This window comes from Asterias rubens, chromosome 5 (assembly GCF_902459465.1).
Source record: "Asterias rubens chromosome 5, eAstRub1.3, whole genome shotgun sequence".
Classification (NCBI taxonomy): domain Eukaryota; kingdom Metazoa; phylum Echinodermata; class Asteroidea; order Forcipulatida; family Asteriidae; genus Asterias; species Asterias rubens.
This window is the reverse complement of record NC_047066.1, coordinates 7824578-7849823: the sequence shown is the minus strand read 5'-3', so window position 1 is coordinate 7849823 and position 25246 is coordinate 7824578. Positions and strand designations below refer to the sequence as shown.

Sequence of the window (25246 nt, the reverse complement as noted above, 5' to 3'; positions counted from 1 at the left end):
AACACTCGTTAAGTGCAGTTCATGCAAATTCAAATACAGCATCTTTCTCGGGCATTGTGCAGCAGAGGGGTTTCAGTTATAGCTCCTGACACTACACACCATCTTAACAGGCAACTTGGGTTTCATCTTTGGGCTGCGTCGATCTTTCTAATTTCTACATAGCCTTGTGTTCACCGACCAATCATGCAAGGAATTTTGATAGAACTCCCCTAAGCCGCATGCGGTATTTATGCATAACGCATAGTTGTGCATTCAAAATTTCCTATTATTGCCCATAAAGATGGTCGACTTAAGTTGGAACTTTCTATGAAGATAACTGTAAACAAAATGTTATTTGTGCACTTTATGCCTAAGCTTATGACTCCACCTGTTATTTTAAGACAGAGAGCTTGGTGCTTTCAACAGCAAATTAACAATCTATGGCCGGCAAACTGACCATATTAACCCTCAAAATCAAAACTGTTAACATCCTGATTGCAAAAATCAGTGTGATTTAGAAGAAGAACCAAAAATAGGAGGTCAATTTCCATAGCTTTCCATACATCATTGTAAATTGTTGCAGGAAGTTTCTTTTAGCTAGAACTGTTCATAAATATTTTTGAATACACACAATAAATACCCACAGTTTACCAACAGTTGCCAATCAAAAAACAGGCTCTCACTCCCTAAAGCTTGTAAGCACAAAACACAAACTCTTGCTTACCACAGAAATGACTGCCTAAGCAGAGCCAAAATGCCATTTAATTCACATTATTGCACTTGGTTACCTTCTGCGTTTCATTTGCAAAGCAAATTTGCTTGCTTGTCAGCTTACCAACATTTACGGCCTAACATCATGGCTCTGCATATCTTCAAGCTCATACACTTAATCATAAAATGCTGCTAAGCAATTTTTTTTTTGGAAACCAACACAACAGTGTAAACTCTGTACAAGTGTGGCTGGTCCTCAGTTTCTGCTTAGCATGATTTGTATGTGCTCAACAAGTTTTTGAGCTTACATATTTTATAAATTGGGCCCTCAAGGTATGTGTTTTGATCACCATAAACTCTGCTTACCATGTGCCCAATTCCATGGAGCTGCTTAAGCACAAAAAGAGTGAAGCACAACAACATACCAGCCAAAATACCATTTCTCATGTGCAATTAGTGACTGGTATCCTGTTCATTTTCACTTAGCACCAAATGATTAAGCGATAATATTTGCCTAAGCAGCTTTATGAAATTGAGCCCATGGTATGTACTAAATTTACATGCTAGCTTTGTAAGCCAAGAATGCTTTAGTAAAAGTAAGGTTCCATGCACACAATAAAACATTTCTAGCATTACACATTTTGTTCTACTATCGTAAGCACAGATTTTCGTTAATGGTAAGCAGAAATGTGATACTAATCCCAGTTGCTTACATTAAAGACACTGTTCACTATTGGTGTGCCAAAGACTATTGGTGTGTCACAGTTGGTGTATCTCAACTTATGCATAAAATAACAAACCTGAAAAAAACACCCTTGTCGCACCATGGTCACACGAAGTTGTGGGCTTTCAGATCCTTGATTTCGAGACCTCAAATTCTAAACCTGAGGTCTCGAAATCAAATTCCTGGAAAATTACTTCTTTCTCGAAAACTACGTCACTTCAGAGGGAGCCGTTTCGCTCACAATATTTTATACTATCAACCTCTCCCCATTACTCATGATCAAGTAAGGTTTTATGCTAATAATTATTTTGAGTAATTACCAATAGTGTCCACTGCCTTTAAATCTTTTCATTTATATTGTATCAATTCAGCTGCTTTGTACCTTGTACTCACGCAGTAATTATCTTTTTGGCAAACACTAATAAAAACAGTCTTATCAGTTATATCTTACACTAAAGAAAATTTACTGTTCATTGTTAAAAGGTTTCGTTTACAACAAGACTCCTTAAAAAGTACAAATTTTATTGCGTTTCTTCTGTGCTCTGTTTTCGGCCAGATGACCACTTGAAATATTTGAAAGCAGGATCATAAAATGCATACCACAGCAAGATACACACACACACGTTTGTGAATCAGGTATATTTAGGACTTCTCTTTTGTTCTCGCACTGTTTGGACTTTGCTTTTTTTTAGCGACGACCCCCATTGCTTTTGTACATGAAAGATCCTCAAAATCATCATTGTTACTTGTTTTGATTGCAACCTAAATAAGCTTGTATATGTGCATGTTTAAAAACATGATTTCTTGTCTCACTGGTTTCACAAAAGAAACATAAAAGCACTGACTTGATGAAACTTTTACAAGTAGGTTGCATGGTAGGTTTAATATAAACCAATAAACCCTATAATGAACAGCGCTTTGAAATTGGGCACTGCTGGGCTAAATCACTAGTTACCACTAAATTATCCTCTTACGGCACCATACAGCATTTGATTCATCAGGCAGTAAGCGCAGAATTTCACGATCACCAAAGCCATGAAATAGGGTCCAGATCCCAAACATGGGGCAGCAATTTACTTTCAGTCATGTTCTACACAACTTTACAGCAGCGTTACTACACACTTTTGACAAGTCAAATTCTTCTCATCACGCATTCGTTGTAAGTGACGCTTTAGTATACTGGTATAAGCAATTAGAGCAGTCGACTCCAATACAAAGTTGCTCATAAAACAATAAAACGGCCAGATCTAGAGTTTCATGTCAAGAGTCTTTTTGAAGCTATAACTGTACGCTTTTATCAACTAGGAACCTCAAACATCACTCTGTTGTCCAGCAGTGACAGCATACTGCCATGTGGAGACTTACTCGACGCTGCGTTCAATGCGTCCGTCTTAGGTACGTTCTCAAACAGAGCCGCCCGGTTCTGACCCTCGCCTTTCTTAACCCAGTGGCCGTAGATCCCGAATGCGCATCCGTCGATGGTTTTGCGGATGGTTCGGACGCTGTACGGGTTCTGCTTGATACGGATAAGGGGTACAGAGCTCTGGCTGGTGTAACGCCTCAAGGCGCAGATTGCAATTATCGCTATGGCAGCAGACTGTCAACAAAATAAATTAATAATAACAAATAATAATGAAACATTATAAAGCGCACAAATTTATCAAAGTGCTCATGACGCTAAATACAAACAATAAGATACACATGTACAATAACCAAAATTGAAACGTCAGCCTAAGCTAGGAAGAAATCAAAGAAAGATGGGCATAAAGCAATTATAAGAGATAAGGTTCATCATATTGTTTAAGTTGGCTAAACCAGGCATGATGTTTGGTCCTTGGGGAAATGTAGGAAAATCTGATTGAGCACAATTAAGGGCTGACCTTAATAGTAATAACAATAACAGACTCTTCATCGGGCTGTTTACACAATTCCTCTTATTTCTCAAAGGGCAACAAATCAGAAATCGGACTTAAGTAGGAAGATTATCATGTATGCTAAACTGTCATACAAAGAGTGGCCTTGTACATTCCAGGGCATTTCCTGGCAGGCAAGATACATCTTGTTAAAAAAAAAAAAAAAAAGAGACCCTGTACATTTCAGTGCATTTTGTAGCAGGCAAGAAACAACCAGTTAAAGATTTGCATCATAATTATGGCTGATTTTTGTATCCTGTATAAAGATCTTTAAACAAATAAAATGAATCGTCAATAAAATGACAGCTGGGGTCAATTCACAAAGAGTTAGGACTAGTCCTACGAGATATAAAAAACTTAAGGCTAGTCCTTAGTTAGGACGAGTAACTCGTCCTTACCAGTGCTGGTCCTAACTCGAGATAAGACTAGTCCTAACTCTTTGCAAAATCCACCCCAGAACCAGTTTTGAGATGCACATGACAACACAGTTTGTCCCACAATTTGAAATGCAATTTTAACTCTTAATAATAATCGTAATAATTATAATGTTGGCCACAGGGAAGGCAAATTGCATTTGGAAATCCATGTAAGGGAAAGAGAGAACAAACAAAAGACATAAAAGTTTGCAAAAAATAAAATAAAACACGAAACCTACCCTGAACCTCTTCCGGGGGGAGAAAGCAGCTTTGGCAGGGGAGTCCGACGTCTGGAAGAAAGGGCTCTGAAGCGCCTCAGCAGGGGTCAACCTCAGGGATGGTTCAACCACTAACAGCTTTCTGATCTGAGATCAATAAAGAGAGGAAGAGTTGTTACACCATGTAGCGGTGGTTTCAGGGTGACTGGCGTTATGGGTATCAGAAAGCTGGTTTTACGAATGATTATCTTGGCTTGATGCATGAGACCAGAGCCCAATTTAAAAGAGCTGCTTAAGCACAAACAGCAGCTAAACATATTACACTAGAATAAGGTCACCAGCCATGCCACAAATAAAATTTAGCAGAAAAATGGTTCAGCAATATTTTTTGCTTCAGTAGTTATTTAGCTCTGCTTACTAAAAAATGCTGCACTTGCAGCCTTCAGGATCATGTGATTGACGAATCACAGGGTGCCAGGGCGCTTGATTCTGCTTTATAGGCCCTAGCTGGGCTTGAAGTGTAAACATTCAAAGTATCAGGTCACTTCCTCTATGCTTCCAGGAAAACAGATTTTCGGTGTCACTATAATTATATAGCCTGGCAAAAATGTCTACGAGTAGGTCAAATACCAAACTCGAGCTCTGGTGCTTTCTGTTCAGCAAAGTGTGGGTTTGAATCCCGGTCGTGACACTTGTGTCCCTGAGCAAGACACTTTACTGTAATTGCTTCTCTCCACCCAGGGGTACATGGGTACCTGTGAGGGCAGAGATGGTTCTTGTGATTGATTTGGCCGAGTAGCGCATATTAATGTTGCACAGGCATACTCCCCAGGGAGCTGAGATGGTTTTAGGAATGAACTAAGGCCCGGTGACCAGGGGTAATTATGTTGGAAGCGCTTTGAGAAGCCCTTGGGTGTGAAAAGCACTATATAAAACTGGTTATTGTTATTATTAAATAACCAGGGCGCTATCATCAGAATTGTAATCTTACCGTATCTTTAGCAGTTTCTGTGTTGTCGTCCCATTCGGGGCTGCCGAAGGAGAACCTGCCCTCCATGATGGTGCGTAACATGATGACCTGCCTCCGATGCCAGAATGGAGGACAACCAACGAGCCTGGTGGGTAGCAAATATTGTTGGAATAATATATTTATGGTTTCTCAAACGAAATCTGTGATTCAAAGGCTGAGTTACACATTTTTAACAAGCAATAAAAGAAATGATTTTCTTGATTCAATATTTGTTCTTATTATTTATTTCTGGTTGATTAAACAGATTTTTAGTGTAGCTGGTTGAGTTACAAAACAGATTTAACAAGCACTAAAAAATATAAATACTTGTATTTAAAAAGGATTAGTTTATTGTCTAAAATAATGAATGAGGTGGTCATTTAAAAAATGAATGGTCAGTGGAAACATTGTCATGCACAGGGACAATTCAAGGCAGTGTAGAACAGTTTGGGTTTTCCCGTTGAAAAATAATTTGACTGGGGGTTGAACAAAGACAAATTGACAAGAGCAGGATTTTAATCTTTGTTCGGGGGGGGGGGGGGCAGTCAGAGGGGTTCAAATCACACTCTAGTAGATTTGTCTTTTGTTCAACAACAAATCATTTAAAAATTTTAACCAGTCGCTGTTCCATGTGGTTTAATATTTAAAAAAGAATCTGATACGCACTACATTCTTGTGTTTTGAGAGCTTACAGCGTGAACATGATGACCCCGCACGCCCAGAGGTCAATCTCCTTGCCGTAACCTTTGACATCATCTAAACTCATACTGCACTTCAGCATTTCTGGAGACATGTAACCAGGCGTCCCACACAACTCTGTGGTAGAAATCATCAAACAAACTATTTTATAAATGATATTTGGTTTCATCCTTACATACATGTATGTGACACCGAAGTGTGTTAGCACTGTATACTCGGTACTTTCCAGAGTTCTATGAGGATTCAAGTGGGCTTCAAACCCGTCACCTTTGCACTTCTAGAGCAGTCTTACCAACTAGACCACCAAGATTGTCTGGTAGCTAGAGGCAGTTCATATAGACCATGTGAACTTTGTTTACAATAAGTGTGACCTTGTACATTCCTTGAGTATTCTCGCAGGCAAGAAACTACACTGGCCCTATGAGAAAGTTGACATTTTGTGTCATAATTTCCACATAAAACCAATTATGAAAGTAAAAGCTGGACAAGTTTTGAAGCGTGCCCCCTTTCATTATATCAAAAGTTGATAAGAATTAGACAGTGCAATCTCCATAAAATATAAGATTTTATGTTTTCTTCTGTTGAGCTGTGTACAAATCTTGCCTGCAGGAAGTCCAGGGTCTTTTGTAAACATGTGATGTCACAGGTCACATTGTCTATAAAGGATGCCGATAGCAACACCCTTTAGCAACAGCCTTAGCCATAGCCACAGGTGCTAAATCAGACACAGGCCAAAATCCACATCACTGGCATTTAGTCAGGTCCCATTCCCTTACCTGTAAGCAGTTGCCCTTCTTTGATATCAGCAGCCATGCCAAAGTCAGAAATCTTGACGGTCAGGTTGTCTTTCAGTAATATATTTTCCGGCTGTATAAAAAAACAAAAGTAAAACAATGTTTTCTAATTCACATAAAGAAACTTTTAATAAGTTCTTACAAAAGGACTGTTTTGAAATCCAGATTATCAATTTAAAGCACAAACAGCAGACAAACTTTCCCAAAATATGGTTTACAAACAAAAAATAACTAGGTTGGAGCATAGAGAAAGGAGTCTCTGCCCTTAATCTATGGTTGCAGGGTGAACAGACGTTATTATCTCCCAGAAGTATTGGAAAATGACAAACTAGTTCTCAAGTCTAGTTTGTCAACCTCAAAGTAAATATCGAAGTAAACCTAGCTTTTCTGCTTTTCCGAGTGTAAGTGTGCTGCAAGGGGTCAAAAGTAATGCAGCTGTTCACTATACCTTCATATCTCTATGGACAATACCATGGCTGTGGATGTACTGCACAGCATCAAGAATCTGTCTCATAATATACCTTAGTACGAACAAATAAAAATGGAAAGTTAAGAGTCACCTAAACAAAGGACTCATCACAGAGGCATGGGGTGTCGTGGTCAAGCGGATAAGAGCACTGAACTCAAGCTCTGGTGCTTCTGTTCAGCAGAGTGTGGGTTCGAATCCCGGTCGTGACACTTGTGTCCCTGAGCAAGACACTTAACTAAATCATTGCTTCTCATCACACAGGGGTAAATGGTTCATGTGATTGATTTAGCCGAGTAGCACATACTAATGTTGCACAGGCTGTCCCCAGGGAGCTGAGATGGTTTAAGGAATGATTTAAGGCCCAGAGACCACGGGTAATAATGTGAGGCACTTTGGGACGCCCTTCGGGTGTGAAAAGTGCTATATAAAAACTGGTTATTATTATTATTATTATTACAATTATTTGGTCCTTTGGAATTTTACATTTTTATTGAGCACAAGGGCTGATGACCTATATGCAGACACATGGTGTAGGCTTTAATAGACCTTTAATAGACCTTTTAACCTGAACACTCCCTTACTAGGAGGGAAATCTTCTTTATTTAAAAAACATTTTAATTTCTTAACTTCTACTCTTTTCTGCAACAAGTTGTCACTATTCTTTTTGAAAACAAAATGGATGATCTCACCTTGTTTTCTTCTCGGAAAGTGTGACCACCTTTGTCAGGTAGTCAAATAGCTCACCCTCAGGACATCTACAAAGAACATCATTAATGAAACAGTGTTACAATTTCAACTAAAAGATAACATGATGAAACATTCTGATACAAAATGATTAGTACATCTTTTATATAGACTCTACAATAAGATTCAATATCATAAAAGATATAGTAAAGGTTCGCAGTAACACCATGTAATGATAATCTCTAAATGAGTTGGATTGGGTGGTTCTGACTAGAATTGTTGGTTTCAACGGGACCTTCTTTGGCTAAATGCTGCAGGTCTGGTCGTGGTTACCCTCCCGGTTCTGATTTCTTTCCATTGTTGTTGCAAATGGTGTTATTATTGTTTGATTAGCATTCACTGGATATGTACATGTATTGTTGTGTTTACATTGTCTCTGCTGCGCCTTGAACATCTGTAAAGATTGATTTGGCGCATTACAAATAACTACTATTATTATTATTATTAACTGTAGAGATTATCATTACATGGTGTTACCACAAACCTTTACTGTATCGTTTTTCCACCATTATGCAAAGTTTCAAATCCTACTTAAAAGATGGTAACTCACAATTCCAATACTAGAAAGTAATACGTTGGCGTCTCCATGAAGTCGTGTAGATCAACTGCAAGGGAACGAAACATGAATCAATTTGATGTAAACTGTCTTTAAATAACCCCCCCCCCCAACAAATATTTAAATACAAACAAGTTAAATTGATTTAGCATCCAAAATGTCGTGGCTTTGGAATGGCCACTACATGGCTCAATCCATGATTTTAGACAGAATTTTAATGCAGGGTGAAGGACAAATTAAGGCGGTAAAACTCAAAACCAAACAAATTCAAAACCAAAGCCGTTTCAGGCTTCCATCAAGTTATCTTTGTTGAGTTCCCAGTATCCCCGTATGATCATGAGCACTGATATAACAGATAAAAACAAGGAGCCAGTCTACTTCGCTATCATCCTCTATTAACTTTAGTACTTATTCGCACTAACATGAAGTTTACCTATCTTTCTCCAGTGTGATAATTTGGTGGACGTCTATAAAGACTTGGTATCTCTGCAATTAATCAACTTGTCTAACAATGCACAGAGATTTTCTTCTCAACTCACTGAATTTTTGTAGTCAAACCGATCATGTGAGAGAAACTTATTATCTCTGAAGTCATCACACTTCCTCTGTCTGTCCTCACCAGAGTCAAAACAAAACCAAATCACTTATGTTCGGTCTAATTTCTAATAATAGCACTTATTATTTGGACATGTGTTGCTGTGACTTTCAAGAAAAAGCCCTGTGGGTAAGCCAAGTCATAGCTTGAATTGGTTAAAAAAAAAACTTGTCTAAGTTTTCTGTTTGAAATGTCATATTTGATGAGAAATAAAACAAATTTTCCCATTGGAGTTAATCCCACAAAGAGCATTTTACTATTAAAAAAATCAATCGATGTCATGCAAAATGTGTGATCAGTTTTCACTATTTTTTTGTGACCCAGATGGCTGGTTGATCTCAAACTTCTACAGGTTTGTAAGTTTATGTATATAGTGGATTACATAAAGTGTTAACACGGCAAACCAATTCTGTAATTTGCTTTTAACCACCCCATTGAGAAGTTGGACTTACTGATGTTTCGATGTTTATTGGGTCTTGACAGCTGACTCAAGATGGCTACTTCGTTGCTGTATTCATTCATGATGGCCGTCGTCTGGTCAGAATGCTTCTGGGTCGTCATGTCGATGATCTTGACTGCGAAGCTCCTGGACGTCTCTCGGTGAATACACATCCTGACTGTGCTACTTACTCCTCTGTCAAGACAATCAAAAGAATAAATACTTTTAGATTTTCATTTCTTTTAACAGATTTTAAGGCACTGCTGTCGATTTCACCAAACTCTTTCTAACATTGGATTAATCTTAGGAGTTTTTAGAACGAATTAAGTTCTGTATTTATGGCAGTTAGTAAGCATTGAACTCATCCTAAGTTAAGACGAGTTACTCTTCCTAACTCGTTACTTGTCCTAACTCGATATAGGATTAATCCTGGCATTTCGTGAAATCGCCTGCCGGACACCTTTGGTACACTCAAATGGTCATCAAAATTGCAAGAGAATTGAATGAAGAAAAAAAAAACCACCATTGTTGCACAAACTTGTGTGATTTCAGATGCCTAAAAAAGGCTCCAGGGCAGCAGTTTTTTAATATTTGAGTAAGAAATTACCTCTTTCTCAAAAACTATCTTACTTCAGAGGGAGCCATTTCTCACAATGTTTTAATACTATCAACAGCGCAATCAGGGGTAACAGGCAAACTTGAGCTTTAAAGTTGTTGTTTTTTCTTTGTAGGAGTACACAACATAGCAATAACTTTTGGAAGAGATGCAGAGTTTGCCTTTAACTTGTCTGTTTCTAGCCAGCAGGACCAGTTAGCTTGTCATTTCACTAGGTTGCCAGATTCACTAGTTGCCAACCTTCTCAGACTATAGTTATTACTTACTTGCCCAACATCTGCTTGGTAACATAAGTGCTGGAGAAGACGTCCCCATACTGCTTGCTCAGCAGCAAATCCGCATCGGTCTCATCCGTTCCGATAGTCATCTTGGCTGCAGCACCTGTCTTTTTAAAGTCTCTGATCGGCCAATATACAACACTCTATCATACAAAACATAACTACACAAGTCTTGTTAGCCTTTTTTTAAATAGAGGTCCATGCTAACTTTCTGTCATAGAAGTTCCATTGCATGTTGGTATTTCCTAAGAAGAGTGAATCTCATCTTGTGTAGATCTCGCAATCCACAGCTAGGTTACAGGACCATGAAGGAACTCCACAAAGTATGATTTCCAGTTTTATAGTTCGGCTTGACATGGAGTGCTCCACTTTTGAAGATGTCAGCATTCTGTGATACGCCAGACAATTATCGCTCGATACCTTCTTCAGATCTGCAAGAAGTATTACAAAAAGTAATAGGTTAAGGACATTGCCAAATGTGTACTACGGATTTGTAGGATTAGAAAGTTTGCATGGTTGGAATACAAAATACAATGATGAGAGGTTTGTGGAGACACCATGCATGGCCCAATTTCATGGCTCTGCTTACCATAAGCAAAGAATTGGCGTTTGCGGATGCAGGGAATTCTGTGCTTCTTCCTGTGCCTACTCCACGTTACAATGCATTTTATGCTTAACAAAAGATAAAGACCATGGCGCTAAAACCAGTAAAGCCCGGTTCATACTTCCTGCGAATGTGATACAAAATTTGGCGTCACAAACGAATAATTCGCATCAGTTGAAATGTGCTCAAATCCTGCAAAACATTCCCAGCAAAAACAGTGATGAGACGTCAAAATTTGTATCGCATTCGCATTTGCAGGAAGTATGAACTTCTTTTAACAACTCCTAATACTGGCTCAGTCATACGAAAACACTATTCCATGGAGAATTGCTAAGTGGAACTTTGCCGAGTGAGACTGCATTTCTCTCAAAATCAATTGCAGCTGCATTAACTGTTTACTGTTTTCCTTTTTGATAATATTGAGTAAGTGGAATGATGTGAAAAGAATAACAACAACAATTATGCACACAACCACCAAAATAATTCTGAAAAAAGACATCTGATCAAAGATCTGCAAGAAGTTACTTTGCCATAACAAAGCTAAGAAATAGGCCTACCTTTCTTCTCGACAAACTAGTTATATCCACCCTGTGCTGTGTGTTCAAGGCGCAGAAATGAATACACACACAATTTTCAAGCTGAAAATCTGACCATAGAACTAGCTATTACATAACATTATACCAACAACAGTAAGGCCGTGTCCGAATTGGCGACTTTGGCTACAGCTACGGCTAGATCAGCCGGTCTGTCAGTGTTGAAGAATAGCAGACGCGGGCGCCCTAGCCGTAGCTGTAGCCGAAGTCGCCAATTCGGTCCAGCTCATTAGCATATAACTGACCAATACAAACATTTAATCTTCCACCACACCCACTCAGCTGAAGCTCCCTAATTTACATACAACTGTCCACAGCAAGGTATTCAAAGAGTTCATTGGTTCCTGTGCCCATATGCAAATGACCAAATTATGTAATAAGCAGGTAGCTGCACATGTACTGACATGTGCTGGTTACAGTACCCATGTCCTTGTGTATGTAAACACACAACCTTACTACAGCTTACAAACTTTTGCTAAAACTAGGTTTCAAAACCAGAACACCATGCTGTGACTTGTGCCCATCTCATTTCTTGCTAAGCCAAGAAATTTGCTGAGCAGATTTTTCTGAAATTTGGCCCTGGCAACCCAACAACCACAGATGACTTGAGGCATGCTTGATGACACACAATGTATGTGGGGTGGAGTAAGGATAGAATTTAACTGGTCCCAGTTGGAACGTTTGTTTGTCAACCACATCAGCACAAATCTTTCTTGAATGCACTTTAAAACTTTCTAAAAAGCAGGTCTAAAATTACACGCAGGCCACATGGCTTCTGTTGCCCCTGGTCTAGGCTTTGGCGCCCTTCAACAATTTTCCATAGACTTTAATAAGATTTTCCTATGGAAGTGCCCTTTGCAAAATGACAATGGCCTTGTCCTTTCAACATACTCAAAGATAAAATTCCAGGCCTGAAAATGTGTACAGTTTCACAATTGTTTCCTACATTTTTCACAAACTATATATTTTTCACAAAGATATAATACAGACTTCTGCCTAACATAAAATGTCCCACTTTTCATAAAAAAAATTCAGGGTTTTAATTTCTTATAATTAGCCTAAATAAATAACCACAAGAAGAAATCTTTGGGACATATTTGCATATTATAATTAATATTAACTGATCATGGGAAACAATCATACAAAAACAATCAAACATGGGCCTGTGCAATTTAACATAAATCTACTTGAAAGTCTGAACATTTTTATTTTCCAATTGGACTCCTTGTTTTATAGAAAGGCCCAAGTACACTTTATGGTAAAAGGCAATGCATTTTCTTGTGTATTGCGACCTGGGCGAACTTCATCAACAGGCGCATTTGCTTGAAGTTTGCGCGGCCCATCATGAAAAATGCGCGCGCAAGCTTGAAGCGTACAGTTTTCAACCAGCGTATCAATTAACCAGGGTCATCAATTATTTTTGGTGTAATTAAAATTAGAATGAAGCCTAACAAACCTACTACTACTACTAGGGTACTGTACTGTAGTTTAGTGCTAAAGTACAGTGTCCCCTGGTCCTTAATGGCATTTTATAACACCCCTTACAATTATTCTGATAAGGCATCGTTTGCCGTGCTATGATTATCACATGGCGTGCAGTACCCAGACGTTTTTTTTGTTTCCAACATCGAGCCCAATCAGTTGTGCATCTGTGTATCTAAAACGCGCGTACGAACATTACGTGTACGAGGATTATAAAATAGTCTGTTGGGGTGTTATAAAACAATAGACTGGTTTTACTTGTGCTTGGTTAAAACTCCGACTCCTTCGGTGATTCCTCGGGGGGGGGGGGGGGGGGGGGGGAAACGCTCCGGGCAACACCTCGGAATTCGTAGTTTGAACCATACAGGCCGCCTACCCATGGTGGCCTACCATACCATAGCACTTGAAGCAGTCAATCTCCAATATTTGTATACTGTCGGGAGGTATTGTAGGTCATTCAGCTAGCATTCAGCTAGCTAGGGCCAACAACCCATTGCCATTGCATTGCCATTCGTTTGGACTTTCTCTTTCTCCTCACAGAGTCACACACACACTCCCTCACATCTTCTTGTTCTTTGATCTACAATTACATTCATGAGTGATGAGCTTGACTTGAGTTGAGACGAATGCACACAAAAAATTAGAATGGAACTTTGGACTGGTCAGGAATTTCTGTCTTGGTCGTCTTGAATTGGATTAATAATTTAGCCTACCTTTTCACATTAGCATCACACCAGCTAAAAATAAATCTAAATAAAATAAGTGTAGTTGCGATAACGTAACCCTCCTCTCCTCCGCCGTCAGGAGAAGGGTTATGTTGTCGCAACTAAAAATAAATAAGTGAACATTTGGTTACCTTTTTACACCACTCACTGGTGTCACCAGCCTCACTCAGCACATGCTCAGCAGTAGTCCCTGTCTTCTTTCTTCATAAAACATTTTTAGTTCTGTCATATGAAAGAGTTTTTCGGTGCTGCATCCCTAAGTCAAAAAAGTCACTTAAATGTTAATCAATTAATGATCTACAGTTCTATTTCCGTGTAAGCAAATATTAATGAGGTAAACACAAAGTTGACTGGGGTTATTTGTCATCATCTATCTATCGCCACTCATCAGGCAGCAGCAGCAGGTAGAGAGAGTCGAGCAGAGCGGTCGGTTCAATCAGGGTTCAATTATCAGATAGCAGGCCCTTTTCGAAACGATGAATTCAGATTCGGCTACAACGATGAATTCAGATTCGGCTACAGGCTAGCTCGGCCCGCGGTTGTTTTGACAGATGTGCGAGCTGTGTGCGTATACGCACTACGGGTTTTAGGCGGAGCCTGATGCCGAATCCAAAGTCAAAAGCGTAGTTTCGAAAAGGGCCATAGATAGTCTTAGCTCAAGACTCTCTCCTGTTATTATCACAAGATCTTAAGAGGGCGCGCTCTAACCACCCCTGAGAAAGGGGTCATTTTAAAAGTTTGAGTCGATCTAAGAATTTATAAGCATAAAGCCTTTCTAATCAGTCATCTGGGACACCGAAAACATTATTTTTTCTCCGTGTTCCAATGGCACTGGGTCATCCATCCAGAGTATAAAGGGATACGAAAAAATTTCACGGCTGAGCGAATGGCAAAGCATACACGCATGGTGGCGCTGTTGCTAATTTCTCTGGACCAAGAGTCACCTCGTTCTTAAATAGTATATTTAAAAATTTATAACATTGTATAATAATCACAATAAAAACATTTTTAATAGTATGTATTAATATTTGTACTCAAAGTATTAATTTACTTTGTAAAATGTAATTTTAATTTATTAACTTGTTGTTATATTCGGCATTGAAACAAATATTTTGGAATGAAGACTATTTGGGTCAAACGTCACTTGGCAACCTGTAATTTACATAAAATATGCTGCGCTCGCACGTACCTTGGACCAGGAATTTCTTTCATCTGAACAAAAATGGTCAAGAATACATAAGTGTTACCGTATTTTATTATCTCAAATAAAGTAATAGTGGATATAAGGATGAAAGGTATGTATATATGAGGTTGTTTTTGTGCTCTTTTTGGTTATATATGCGTAATAAGTTGAGATATATACATTCGTAAAATTGTGAACCCAGCAAAACCAAAACAGCAAGCAGTCGTCAACCGCAGAGTGTTGTTATGTTGTAATGTTTTGTGCCCAGTCGGGTTGTCTTTGAAGTTTGGTCTTGTGTCTTTTTGTGATGATGCGACCGAATCGTTGTCTTGTTGGCTATGTGTGGTGTTTAAAACATAGCTTATCTATTGTCAGATGTAATCCTTTAACTGGAAATGGCCCTTAAAAAATAGCGAGCGTCCAGTGGATGATTAAATGTGAACAGTGGTGAAGTCAATTGTTTACTTTTTTTTTAAATAGGCCTTCCTTATTATCTTAATTATTCTTATTTATATCAAAAAAGGTTAACCCAGTTGAGTCGGACTGAGTCAGTTTCCCTAGTCTTGTCTGTTTATAGTTTATTGTTTGAATGATAACAAAAGTTGTAGTTGCGATATTAATTACGTAACTCTCCTCCCAACGGTGAAGCAACTACAACAAATGTAGAAATTACGAAAAAGAAATGTTGTCCGAGTCTCCCGACATTTGTCAACTTGCCCTTCCATTATCATTTGGCAATGGAAATGTTGGATTCCCATGCACAGTACAGTTGACATTAGCTAAAATAATTGTAACCATGTTACTTTATCCTAGAACTAGGGGGCCTATGTTATTGTAATTTTGGTAAAATTTGGGTAATCTAAAAATGATCTAGTCACATTGGAGAAGTACCCACCACAAGTCAAGTTGGAAAAGTTTCCGTATGGCGCCACCACTTTTTCATTTATGAAATAATATAGTATCTAATTTACCTCAATGAGATAGCCCTGTTTGTAAAAATTTGTGAAAAAGTGGTGGCGCCATACGGAAAGTTATCAGTCAAGTTGCCAAGTATTGGTAGATTGAAATCTAGGCATATTATTATTGATATTAATATTACAAAATTTGAAATATATTATAATTTAAATAATATTTTTACAAATTTTCTTCTGTTTTCCAGGATTTTATCATCACCAAACACACGTGTCATAGCCACAGCTATGGAGTGAGGTTTCGTCAAGTCGTTGCTTCAAATTTAACAGCCCAGTCTGAGATTTGCCACAAACTTAGCTGATTTGATATCTAGGATGGCAGTTTGAGAACAAGAAAGAATCGGAGTTCAAGAAGTCTGCAAGGATCTACAACAAGGATTTTTTTATATAAACTTTGGTGACAGTTCATGGCATCTCCAATCATGTCCATGACACTTCCACCACTCGCTAACCTTCCCCAGTGGCAACGGGTCCAGACGCTGGACAAAGCCCGCTATCCACGCCCCTTCCTGAAGGACCAGATACCTATCCTCCCACCGACGAACTCGAGTGGTGCTTCGTCATTTGTGCTTCACCCCGATAATGAGAGTCTGGACACTGGGGGTTCGGAGGTGGATCCGCTGCAGAGGGTACTCCATATGGAACGCAGTATGGAGTTTCTGAAGAGACAACATCATGAGGTGCTCTTTAGTCTCCATCAAGAAATTGATGACTTGAAAAGGGAAAATAAAGGTGAGTTGGTGATTTAAATGCATTCATTGGAATCTGTTACTCAGTTTATGAAATGAAAGTAAGATCGGTGAGGTATTCAATTTCAACCCAAAATTCTCAAAACATTTCACAAAAATTTCTCTGTTACCTTTTGTTATGGCTCTCTGGTCACAACATGATGCACATGTCATCAGTTTTAAACCTAAAAATTCAAAATACATGTAGTTGTTGAATGATTGCAGTATGGGAATTTGCTACACAAAGTAAAAAACAAGAGTTAAGAATTGTAAAATTTTAAATAGCTCTGATAAAAGAAGTTATGAATGTATGTAGAGTTTTTTTCTGCAGTAATCTCTTAGTAATTGGTATTTTGCTTAAAAATACATGGATATATTATAAAGGCCAAGCAAGAATAAAAACACCCTTTTTAAATGTCACTCTTTAATATCTTCTGATAAAATGCATTGTTTTGTTTATATTCAAGATGTTTTACAAACTCAACTACTTTTTATGGCAACATTTCATAGTGCTGCTATTGCTAACTAACAGGCAGCTGCTAACTGGTAAACATGTAAAGCGCTGCTAACTAACAGGCAGCTGCTAACTGGTAAACATGTAAAGCGCATAAATCTATGGGATGTAGCCAATTGTTAGCACAGATCTCTGTGTGGAAAGGTTTATGACGCTAGCCCCGTTTCCATACGAAACATTAAAGACATAAAATTGATTTGTAATGATTACATGCTCCAATTTAATAATAATAGCTTCAAACCAGAAGGGGGTCTGCACAGTCAGTAGGTTTGATAGTTTTCCGTTTAAAGGGGTCATTAAAACATTGTCATACATAAAATGCAAGCATGATCGTTTCCAAATGACTCGTAATTGCTTGAAAAACACTAGGTTATAAATTAAGATAAATCATGTCTGCCTTCGTTTCACTCCCATATTTTTGTCACACACTCGACCTTTGAACTTGTCACTATTTCGTTACTTGTCGCTCTTCAATATGATACGCATAGTGAGCTTTGGTCAATGTAAAATGGGTCACGACTTGGACCGAATGTTTGCAGACTGCATTTAATTAACCTGTAACTATGAACTAGATGGGATTATCATGTGTTTTTGTTCCCACAAATAAACAAGAATGAACTATGGACTTCAGAATCAATATGTGTGGTTGCAATACAAAAAGTACAGTACAGAGGTTCATCAAATATTGGCATCTTGCTTGTGAATGTGTAGATTCAAAATGTTCTTTTTTAAAATCAAACTGTGGTGAAACTCAAACAAGATAACTTTGCAGAAATATGGAAAGGGTGTAACGGTTCAGACACATTTGAGTCTCAAGTGAGCTTGCGCTAGTAGTAGTTTATGAGGTATTTTTAAGTGGTTTTTTTTTTCTCTTAAAGGTAGGGTCATAGATTGATATAGGGCCTACTCCAAAAATGAATGATAAAGCATTACTTGGTGAGAGGCACTGCAGCTGTTGATAAACCTCAATGAGAAAGGATTCCCTTTAACAAAAATGGATACTTTGTTCACCCCCTAAGATGTGAATCTGAGAAATGATTCATGCATTCAGGGCAAGGTTTTAGCCAGGATTTGGTAAAAGGGTGGCAAAATTTGCTGGAATATTAAAAACTGTGATTCAGAGGTTGGTGTCTGCTTGCAAATGCTTCGGTCAGGATGCGGTTGTTACCCGCTGTCACCTCATTAAGCAAGATTTCATTCAACATAAGTGTGAAAATAATGTGGACAGTTTTTTACCTTTTTCAAAACAAGAGCATATAAGTGCATACATACTGTATTCAGCTGAAACTATCACATTATTTTGACTTTTATTGTGTCATAAAGGATTTGGGTACTTTTTCAAAATGTCCACAGATTTACATTAAACTTTACAGGGTTTGAAGATAACGATAGTGGAAAGCTTCCCTTCAAATATTACTTACTGAGGTGCTGTAGTTCTTGAGAAATGAGTAAAACATTGTCATGAAAATACGTTTGTAAATGCTTATAATTTTCGTCTCATGAGACGACAATTATTTTCATGATTTTTTTTTACTCATTTCCCCAAAACTACTGCACCTCAGCACTTAATATTTTCAGGGAAGCTTTCTACTATCATTATCTACAAACTGTGTAAGTTTAGTGTAAATCTGTGGACATTGTGTTTTGTATACTACAAAAAGTAATACACCCTTTAAAGACTGTCTTTCTTAATAATTTTGCCAATTGCTCAGCATTTTGTTTACAAAAACCAAATGCTACCCTACATAAGCAGTCCAAGCATATTTCAACCAACACTAAAAAGAGAACTGCAATTATTATGCAAAGAACCGTGAAGATTCGATTTGTGTTCTAATATCAACTCCCGCTTTTCGGTTACATCACGGATGCAATTACATTTGTAAACTAGGGATTTAAAAGTCAAAGTATTCGCCGAAGAAAAAACCCTGAAATACAATAATGGATAGCGACTACAGTTACATTGTAAATGGCTCATTAACATTGTACGGGATTACTTCCAGTCAAAGGCCTGCTGTTTTTGTGTGGATCTGATTTCTAATTGTATATTAATGTCTTTTGTCATGTAGAGTTACAGTTCAAGGTCATCATGGCAAGAGGCGCAAGTCCAAAAAAAGGTAAGATATCGGTCTCACGATTCTAATCGACTACCTTAAGGCCTTTTAAGTGGTTTGGAAGTTATTTATCTGTGTTTTTTTTTTTTACTTCTTTGGGGACCATTTATTTCTGTATTTTGTTTAATAATCATAACAAAACACCAAGACATGACTAACCTTGTTAATTTTGAACTAAACTTTGTTCGACAAAAATACCCTTAAAAATATAATGTGAAACAGGTATATATCTGGTTTTCTCTTAGAATTTTAAACACTAGTGGAAGTTGTAAATTTAGGACCTTTACTCAGACCTCCAGTGAATGGAAATAAATGTAGGTCAGCACTTTTTTAGAAATGATACTTTTCAATTGAAATGTTTTTTACTCAAAAGACATATTTTTATGTAATTTGTTATAAAAGCAGTTATGAATCTTGAGTATTTTATTTTTATGATAATGATTAAAGGTTTGCTCAAACTTTCATTTCAGTTAATAGAAGTGTTTTTGTTTTTTGTTTCCTTTGCAGAATCCTCAAACTCTTCAATCAAATCTGAAGGAGATGCTTTAGGAGGCATCCAAACACAAAGTACAACAAAATACTCCACCCCTGTTTTAGTTTACACATATGTTAAACACTCATGAAATAACCTTGGTTTCAAGTGAGGCCATGGGTGTGGCCATCTGTCTGAATGTTTAAATTGCAAAATGAAGTTGAAATCAAGGCCTGAATTCCAAGATGGTATCCATGCACAAAAGTCTAGAACTTTCATGGTCCAATATATATGAGAGTGCCGCAGGGGTCAATTTATGGTCCGTTTGTAAATTGTGCAAGCTGCATACATCCCTGTGTGGCTCATTTAAAAGAAGCGACTTTAGTTAGACTCAGGCTTGGACTCCTTCAGTATTTGAAAATGTACACTTTAGGTACATGGATTTCAATAGGTGGATTAAGCCGAAGCCATAGCCTAAGCCGGGTGTTTAAAACAGCCATAGATGAAATCCATCCATTGGCTTATGGTTTCAACAAGTCAATCAACATTGCTTTAGAATCTTTGAGGCTAGGTATTGATATTGTAAGGAAAAGTAATATGCAAGATGACTTTTCTTGAGAGGTTACATTTATTGTGTACGCGGAGTAAGGGCGTAACGAAAAGTTGCCAGAAAAAGAGTGCTAGCAGTTAATGTGCAAAATTGCGTTTCAAGACAACTGAGTGTGAAAGTTTGATCGGTTTTCTGCCATTCATTAGTCATCACAGGCAGGTTAAATTATGCAATCGGAGAAATTCTCTTTGAGGTAATTCTAGCAACATTTACGTATCAGTGATTCCCCCTAAAATTCCATGAGCCATTTACGGCCTTTTGTTACTGGAACAAAAGTACTTAGTGTTCCCGAAAGAAGGGCGTAGAGCCTTCACACAACAATTTTATTCTAACTGTCCTTTGTTTGTCTGTCATCATTCAGCACAAAAACTAGACCAGCTCAAGATGCTGTACATGGAGGATAAAGTGAAGGAGCTCACAGCCGCCGTCCAAGACGCTAGGAATAGGAACACTTACCTCCAGAGGTTACTCAAGGATGCTGTGGAGAAAAGGTATTGTTAAAGTCACCTGGAAGTGGTATTTTTTCAAAATAAAGCTTTTGTCACTAATATATGTGTTTTGATGAGTGGAATGTGAATAAACAGTTAACTAAGGTTTAAAAAAATCAGTTCTTATGTTATTTACAAATTTAAGAGTAGACCCCGACCCGAGAGGGCGCTGCTCGTGACGTCAATCGAGGCAGACTTTGCCTGTAATGCGTAGAGTAAACACAATTGCAAAGTACATGTACGGACCAAGTCGTGAGTTTGTACGTTTAAAAAAAAAAAAAAAAATTGGTTTTTTTCCGGCAATGCCGACCAGGTGTATTGCTGCTGAATGAAGAAAAACACTTTTTGAAATGTACCAACTCACGACTTGGATGTACATGTACTTTGCACGTGTGTTTACTATACGCATTGCAGGCAAAGTCTGCCTCGATTGACGACACAAAAGAGGTAGGCGAAATCAGCCCCCCAAACAACTTTATATATTTTTTAAACATATAAATCGTGACAAACAATTACTAAAAAAATTGTTTTATTGTTCGTAAGCATATACTCTTATGTTTGAAAGAAAAACAATTCTATTTCCAGGTGACTTTAATAAAAAATAATTAGACTATCCCACATATCAACCAAATACTCAAGGCGCTTAGCATATATAACAAGATTCTTCAGAAAGATAGGTTAGTGAAGTTATGAATTCTGAGACCAATTTATGTAGCACCTTATATAGGTTTACAAGGTGCTGCGATTCATTCAGCAGCCACTGCCAGGAACACCAAGCGATTCCTTTTTTTAGAGGTAGCATAAGGGGAGAGAAGAAATAGTATGGGGAAATGCCAATAATCAGAAGTATCGCCTAGTATCACTATTGCCTAACATCACAAAGTGAGCGCTACACTGATTTGGGCTGCGAACCCAAACCAACTTGTTGCCACTTCTCCTGGGACTGAAACAGGGTTAGCCTCTTCACGGTCCATAATGGTATAGGCATGGCTATCATCCAGTAGGAGCCTGGTTGATAAAGCAGAATGCATTACCTTCCCAACTTTGCAAAGTCAAAAGCCGATACTTCATCAAAAGAAAACTCAATTTTTCTTCTTGCAGACCACCAAGCCAAGAAGCTGCACAGCAGACCAGTCCGACCGAGCCCCAAACCAATGGAGCCCCCGTCCCAGTCAGCATGAACCCCTTGCAGGTCCAGGGGCCCAATGATCCCCATCCCAGGGTACCTACCATGGCAGAGTGTGAGGTCATCATATCACACCTTCAAGACTGCAGTGATAGGCAATCACTAGAGGTAAGAACTAAAGACAATTTTCAGAAATTTCAGAACTCAAAAATCTTGCTCTTTGATCTACTTCTACTAAGGATACTGTTCCACGAAGCTACTTGCAATCTTCAACTCTAGGCGATACAAGCAGCTTGAAAACCCCATCATTTCAACCTGTCGCTTAACATTTTGATCCTAGATTCAGACCTTTCCCCTCGCAATGACTCGCGCCCCTGAACAAAAAAAAAATCAAGTTTTTGTGCCTTCTTGACAAATTGTGTTTAATCATAACCCAGTATTTTTCTTCTATTCAACAGTTGTCAAGACTGAAATCCGATCTGAAGGACGTCCTTTACTCTCATAAGTGGACACCCGATGCGTACCTCCTTGCTAAGGCGTATGTAGCAGAGGATGATCCCAGTGCTGGGTAAGTAAAATTATTACCTTTAGTATCTCATTTTATCAAAGCAGCATGCAAATGAAAGATCACACTTTCCTTTGTGCCCATTGACCCCTTGCACGCGCGTCACACGCGGCGACTGATGCCACGCTCACCATGTTGGTATTAACGCTGCGTCACATAAATGCGCACTTCACTGGATAACGCACAGCATACTCTATGCATAGAGTTATATATGAGAACGCACAGTGAAATTGCCCACCAGTATGGCGCATTCAAGATTTTTCTAATAATGACGTCAGGTGAAATGGGTTAATAACTATTTGCGCCTGTAACTCCTCGAGTCGGGCTATGTAAACTAAGGCCCTTTATGAAACCACGGCTCCAGATTCGGCTCAGGCTAGCTTGGCGCTCGCAGTTGTTTTGGCAATTGCGCATGCTTTGCGTTCGCGCTCAGGGCTTCAGACCAGAGACTGGAGCCTGAAGCTGAATCTGGAACTGAAGCTGTGGATTAGAAAAGGGCCAAAGATCTCAAGGGTCTTTATCAGGGTCCTTGCTGTAACAGATCTATCCTCACATGAGTTCGTTTTTTATCTCTAGAGATGTTTCTCCAGTGCTTTGGGAATGGGTTACTGCTAAGCGCTATACATGTATGTCTGTATTAAAAAATCAATTTGTATTCATTTGATCTTCATCTTTTTTTTCGTTTCAGGGATGGGAAACTTCCAAGAATATCCTTAAAGAATCAATCCAAAAAATTGTAAGTAAAAAAAAAGGCAATAACAATGTTTTTAATTTTTAGTTATTATGGCTTATTGAAGTTGTGTACTTTACTGTGGAATATGATTGAGTCTGTTGAGTTCTGAATCTTAAACAAATGCATTTTGTTTAATGGCACATGGACTATAGTCGGTTTTACAATAATGTTGTTAGAATGGTCATTGGTTATAACATGGGAATGGTTTCCAAACAATCATTCAGCAAAAAAATGCTGTGCTGAAACGTTGTAATACCTTTACATATTATGGAGGCATCATCTAGAAGCCGATGCTTGTGGTTCATTATGGAAAAGTTTTGTTTAAAAGAAATTTAAACAATCAGTTAAATTTTCATTATTACAGACCGGAGGCAGCGTTCAGCCAGAACAGCTTCTCCCTCCCTCCCCTGACCCAGACGATGGGGAACAAGGTCGCCGAGAGACAGAAGCGAGTAGACGCCGTCAAGAGAGCACGCCAACAACGTAAAGAAGTCATACTTTGACCTCCCGTAGTAACTATCATGTATTACTGAGGGTCACTCTGTTGTCTACTAAAGGGCCAGTTCACTCACACTCTTAGTTTTGTTGTTTTAAAAGTAAATACATATTATATGTTTTATTCGGGTGGATTTCACAAAGAGTGAAGACTCTTTTTATCTCAAGTTAGAACGAGTAATTACTCATCCTAACTTAGGACTAGCCTTAAGTTTTTAATATCTTGTGAAATTTACCCCTGGTCCTCCAGCCAGGTAACAGTTTCACCAGGACCTACTTTTTGTAGATGTTTAATGCTGGTAAGAATTGCACCCACTTTTTGACCGATGCCTTGGCACCACATAAACAAAGTACAGTCGAGTCTCGAACAAGGTCGCTGGGACTGGCCAAATAACCTCTTTATAACAGAGCGTCTTTATAACCGTGCTCTTTAACACGAAGGGTAAACTGTACTGTGTTACAGTGATTGAAATTCTTACACACTTGAGGGGTCTTGTGCAAAATGAGACAACATGAAGTGATTGAACTGGCTCTTTAAGTTGTTAACTTTTCAAACTTAGCTTTTTTTGTTTTCTTCCTAGTCTGCTGTGACATCCGTGTTTAGTATTGAGTCAATGTATGCTCTGGGGCTAATGCTATAAAGCTGCTAAGCTTAACAAGTTCATTTACTTAGCAAAAACAGAGAACCTTTCAGATTTACATTGTACAATGTAGTAGTTTGGCTTGTTAACTCTGCGATTAGCGAATTTGTGCACTTAGCAGCTTTTTACAAAGAGGCCCCGGGTCAGATGTTTTGAGAATGTGCCAAACAAGCTGGTAAAAAGTGCTTGCTCAGATTGTGTCTGAAATGTAAAGTGTTCAATATTTGGTAATCAGTGAAGCTCACAATAGACCAATCATGTAGGCACTTCCCACCAATGAAGCTGTCTATCTAGGGTGTTGATGTGGATAATGCGTCTTGCTCTGCTCTGTGTCAAACGTAAAAGCCACTGCACAGCAATCTAAATAGTGGAAACTTGTGTGCATTTTGCAATGGGATTTTAAGGTATTGGACACATGGGAAAATGTTAGCGCCTGAATCATTAAGAGAGCAAAACTTGATGGATTGGTCTGTTGTGCATTGTGATTCTTAAAAAAAATACCTGGGGGTTGATTTCACAAAGAGTTAAGACCAGTCTTATCTCGAAGTTAGGGCGAGTTACCCGTCCTAACTCAGGATTGACTCGTCCTAACTCAGGACTAGCCTTAAGTCTAAGTTATGACTGTCTTTGTGAAATCGACCCCAGGACCACTTTCATACATCAACTTAGTACATTTAAGTTTAAATCTACACATCTTTTACTGCTGGTGTGATGTCACAGTTTTTTACCCCTTTGCAGAAGAAACGGCCATTTTGAGATACGGTGGACTCTTTTAGGTTTGGATTAATTTTGTCTTATACCCAAACCAAACAGTGCACACATTTTAGTGTCCACCATATCCCAACAAGGCTGATTGCACGCGTTGTGTCTCAGTACAATGCTCTGAAATGCAGTACTCGGATTACAACACCAATATTATAAGCAATACTGTAAACAAACTTTGACTGTACAGCGGGGGCCTATTCGAGATGCTGGGTTTTCTTGTATCCAAGTAAAGCTCACACAGAATATGCACAAAATATGGCCAAAGTTAAAGGTGCTTTAT

General features: G+C 38.4%; 2 protein-coding genes across 3 annotated transcripts; one reads left to right on the top strand and one right to left on the bottom strand.

Moving 5' to 3' along the window:
• Nucleotides 1-1685: 1685 nt before the first annotated feature.
• LOC117290889 (phosphorylase b kinase gamma catalytic chain, skeletal muscle/heart isoform-like) lies at nucleotides 1686-13945 on the bottom strand. 2 transcript variants are annotated; one of them, XM_033772456.1, is made up of 11 exons: nucleotides 13696-13945; nucleotides 10149-10591; nucleotides 9280-9461; nucleotides 8227-8281; nucleotides 7622-7687; nucleotides 6912-6984; nucleotides 6446-6536; nucleotides 5663-5786; nucleotides 4953-5076; nucleotides 3983-4108; nucleotides 1686-3011 (listed from the first exon to the last, which is right to left on the bottom strand). In XM_033772456.1, the coding sequence occupies exons 2-11, from the start codon at nucleotides 10247-10249 to the stop codon at nucleotides 2712-2714; spliced, it is 1242 nt and encodes a 413-aa protein (XP_033628347.1). In that variant the 5' UTR covers nucleotides 10250-10591; nucleotides 13696-13945; the 3' UTR covers nucleotides 1686-2711. The 2 variants fall into 2 exon arrangements, with proteins under 2 accessions (XP_033628347.1, XP_033628348.1); XM_033772457.1 differs by lacking the exon at nucleotides 13696-13945 and adding an exon at nucleotides 13553-13606.
• An 812-nt stretch (nucleotides 13946-14757) lies between these two features.
• LOC117290813 lies at nucleotides 14758-23716 on the top strand. The gene is made up of 9 exons (XM_033772376.1): nucleotides 14758-14859; nucleotides 15907-16450; nucleotides 19027-19074; nucleotides 19579-19638; nucleotides 20515-20644; nucleotides 21743-21935; nucleotides 22226-22335; nucleotides 23021-23068; nucleotides 23430-23716. Exons 2-9 carry the CDS (start codon nucleotides 16126-16128, stop codon nucleotides 23566-23568), a joined length of 1053 nt encoding a protein of 350 aa, XP_033628267.1. The 5' UTR covers nucleotides 14758-14859; nucleotides 15907-16125; the 3' UTR covers nucleotides 23569-23716.
• The last annotated feature ends 1530 nt before the right edge of the window (nucleotides 23717-25246 follow it).

Excerpts from the sequence above, each read along its gene's own strand:
- LOC117290889 (XM_033772456.1), bottom strand. The coding sequence starts at position 10,249 with ATGACTATCGGAACGGATGAGACCGATGCGGATTTGCTGCTGAGCAAG. Across the intron at positions 8,282-9,279 it reads CAATAAACATCGAAACATCA|TTGATCTACACGACTTCATG; the intron begins GTAAGTCCAACT and ends GTTCCCTTGCAG. Across the intron at positions 5,077-5,662 it reads GGGGTCATCATGTTCACGCT|GCTCGTTGGTTGTCCTCCAT; the intron begins GTAAGCTCTCAA and ends GCTACCCACCAG.
- LOC117290813 (XM_033772376.1), top strand. The coding sequence starts at position 16,126 with ATGGCATCTCCAATCATGTCCATGACACTTCCACCACTCGCTAACCTT. Across the intron at positions 16,451-19,026 it reads CTTGAAAAGGGAAAATAAAG|AGTTACAGTTCAAGGTCATC; the intron begins GTGAGTTGGTGA and ends TTTGTCATGTAG. Across the intron at positions 19,075-19,578 it reads AGGCGCAAGTCCAAAAAAAG|AATCCTCAAACTCTTCAATC; the intron begins GTAAGATATCGG and ends TTTCCTTTGCAG.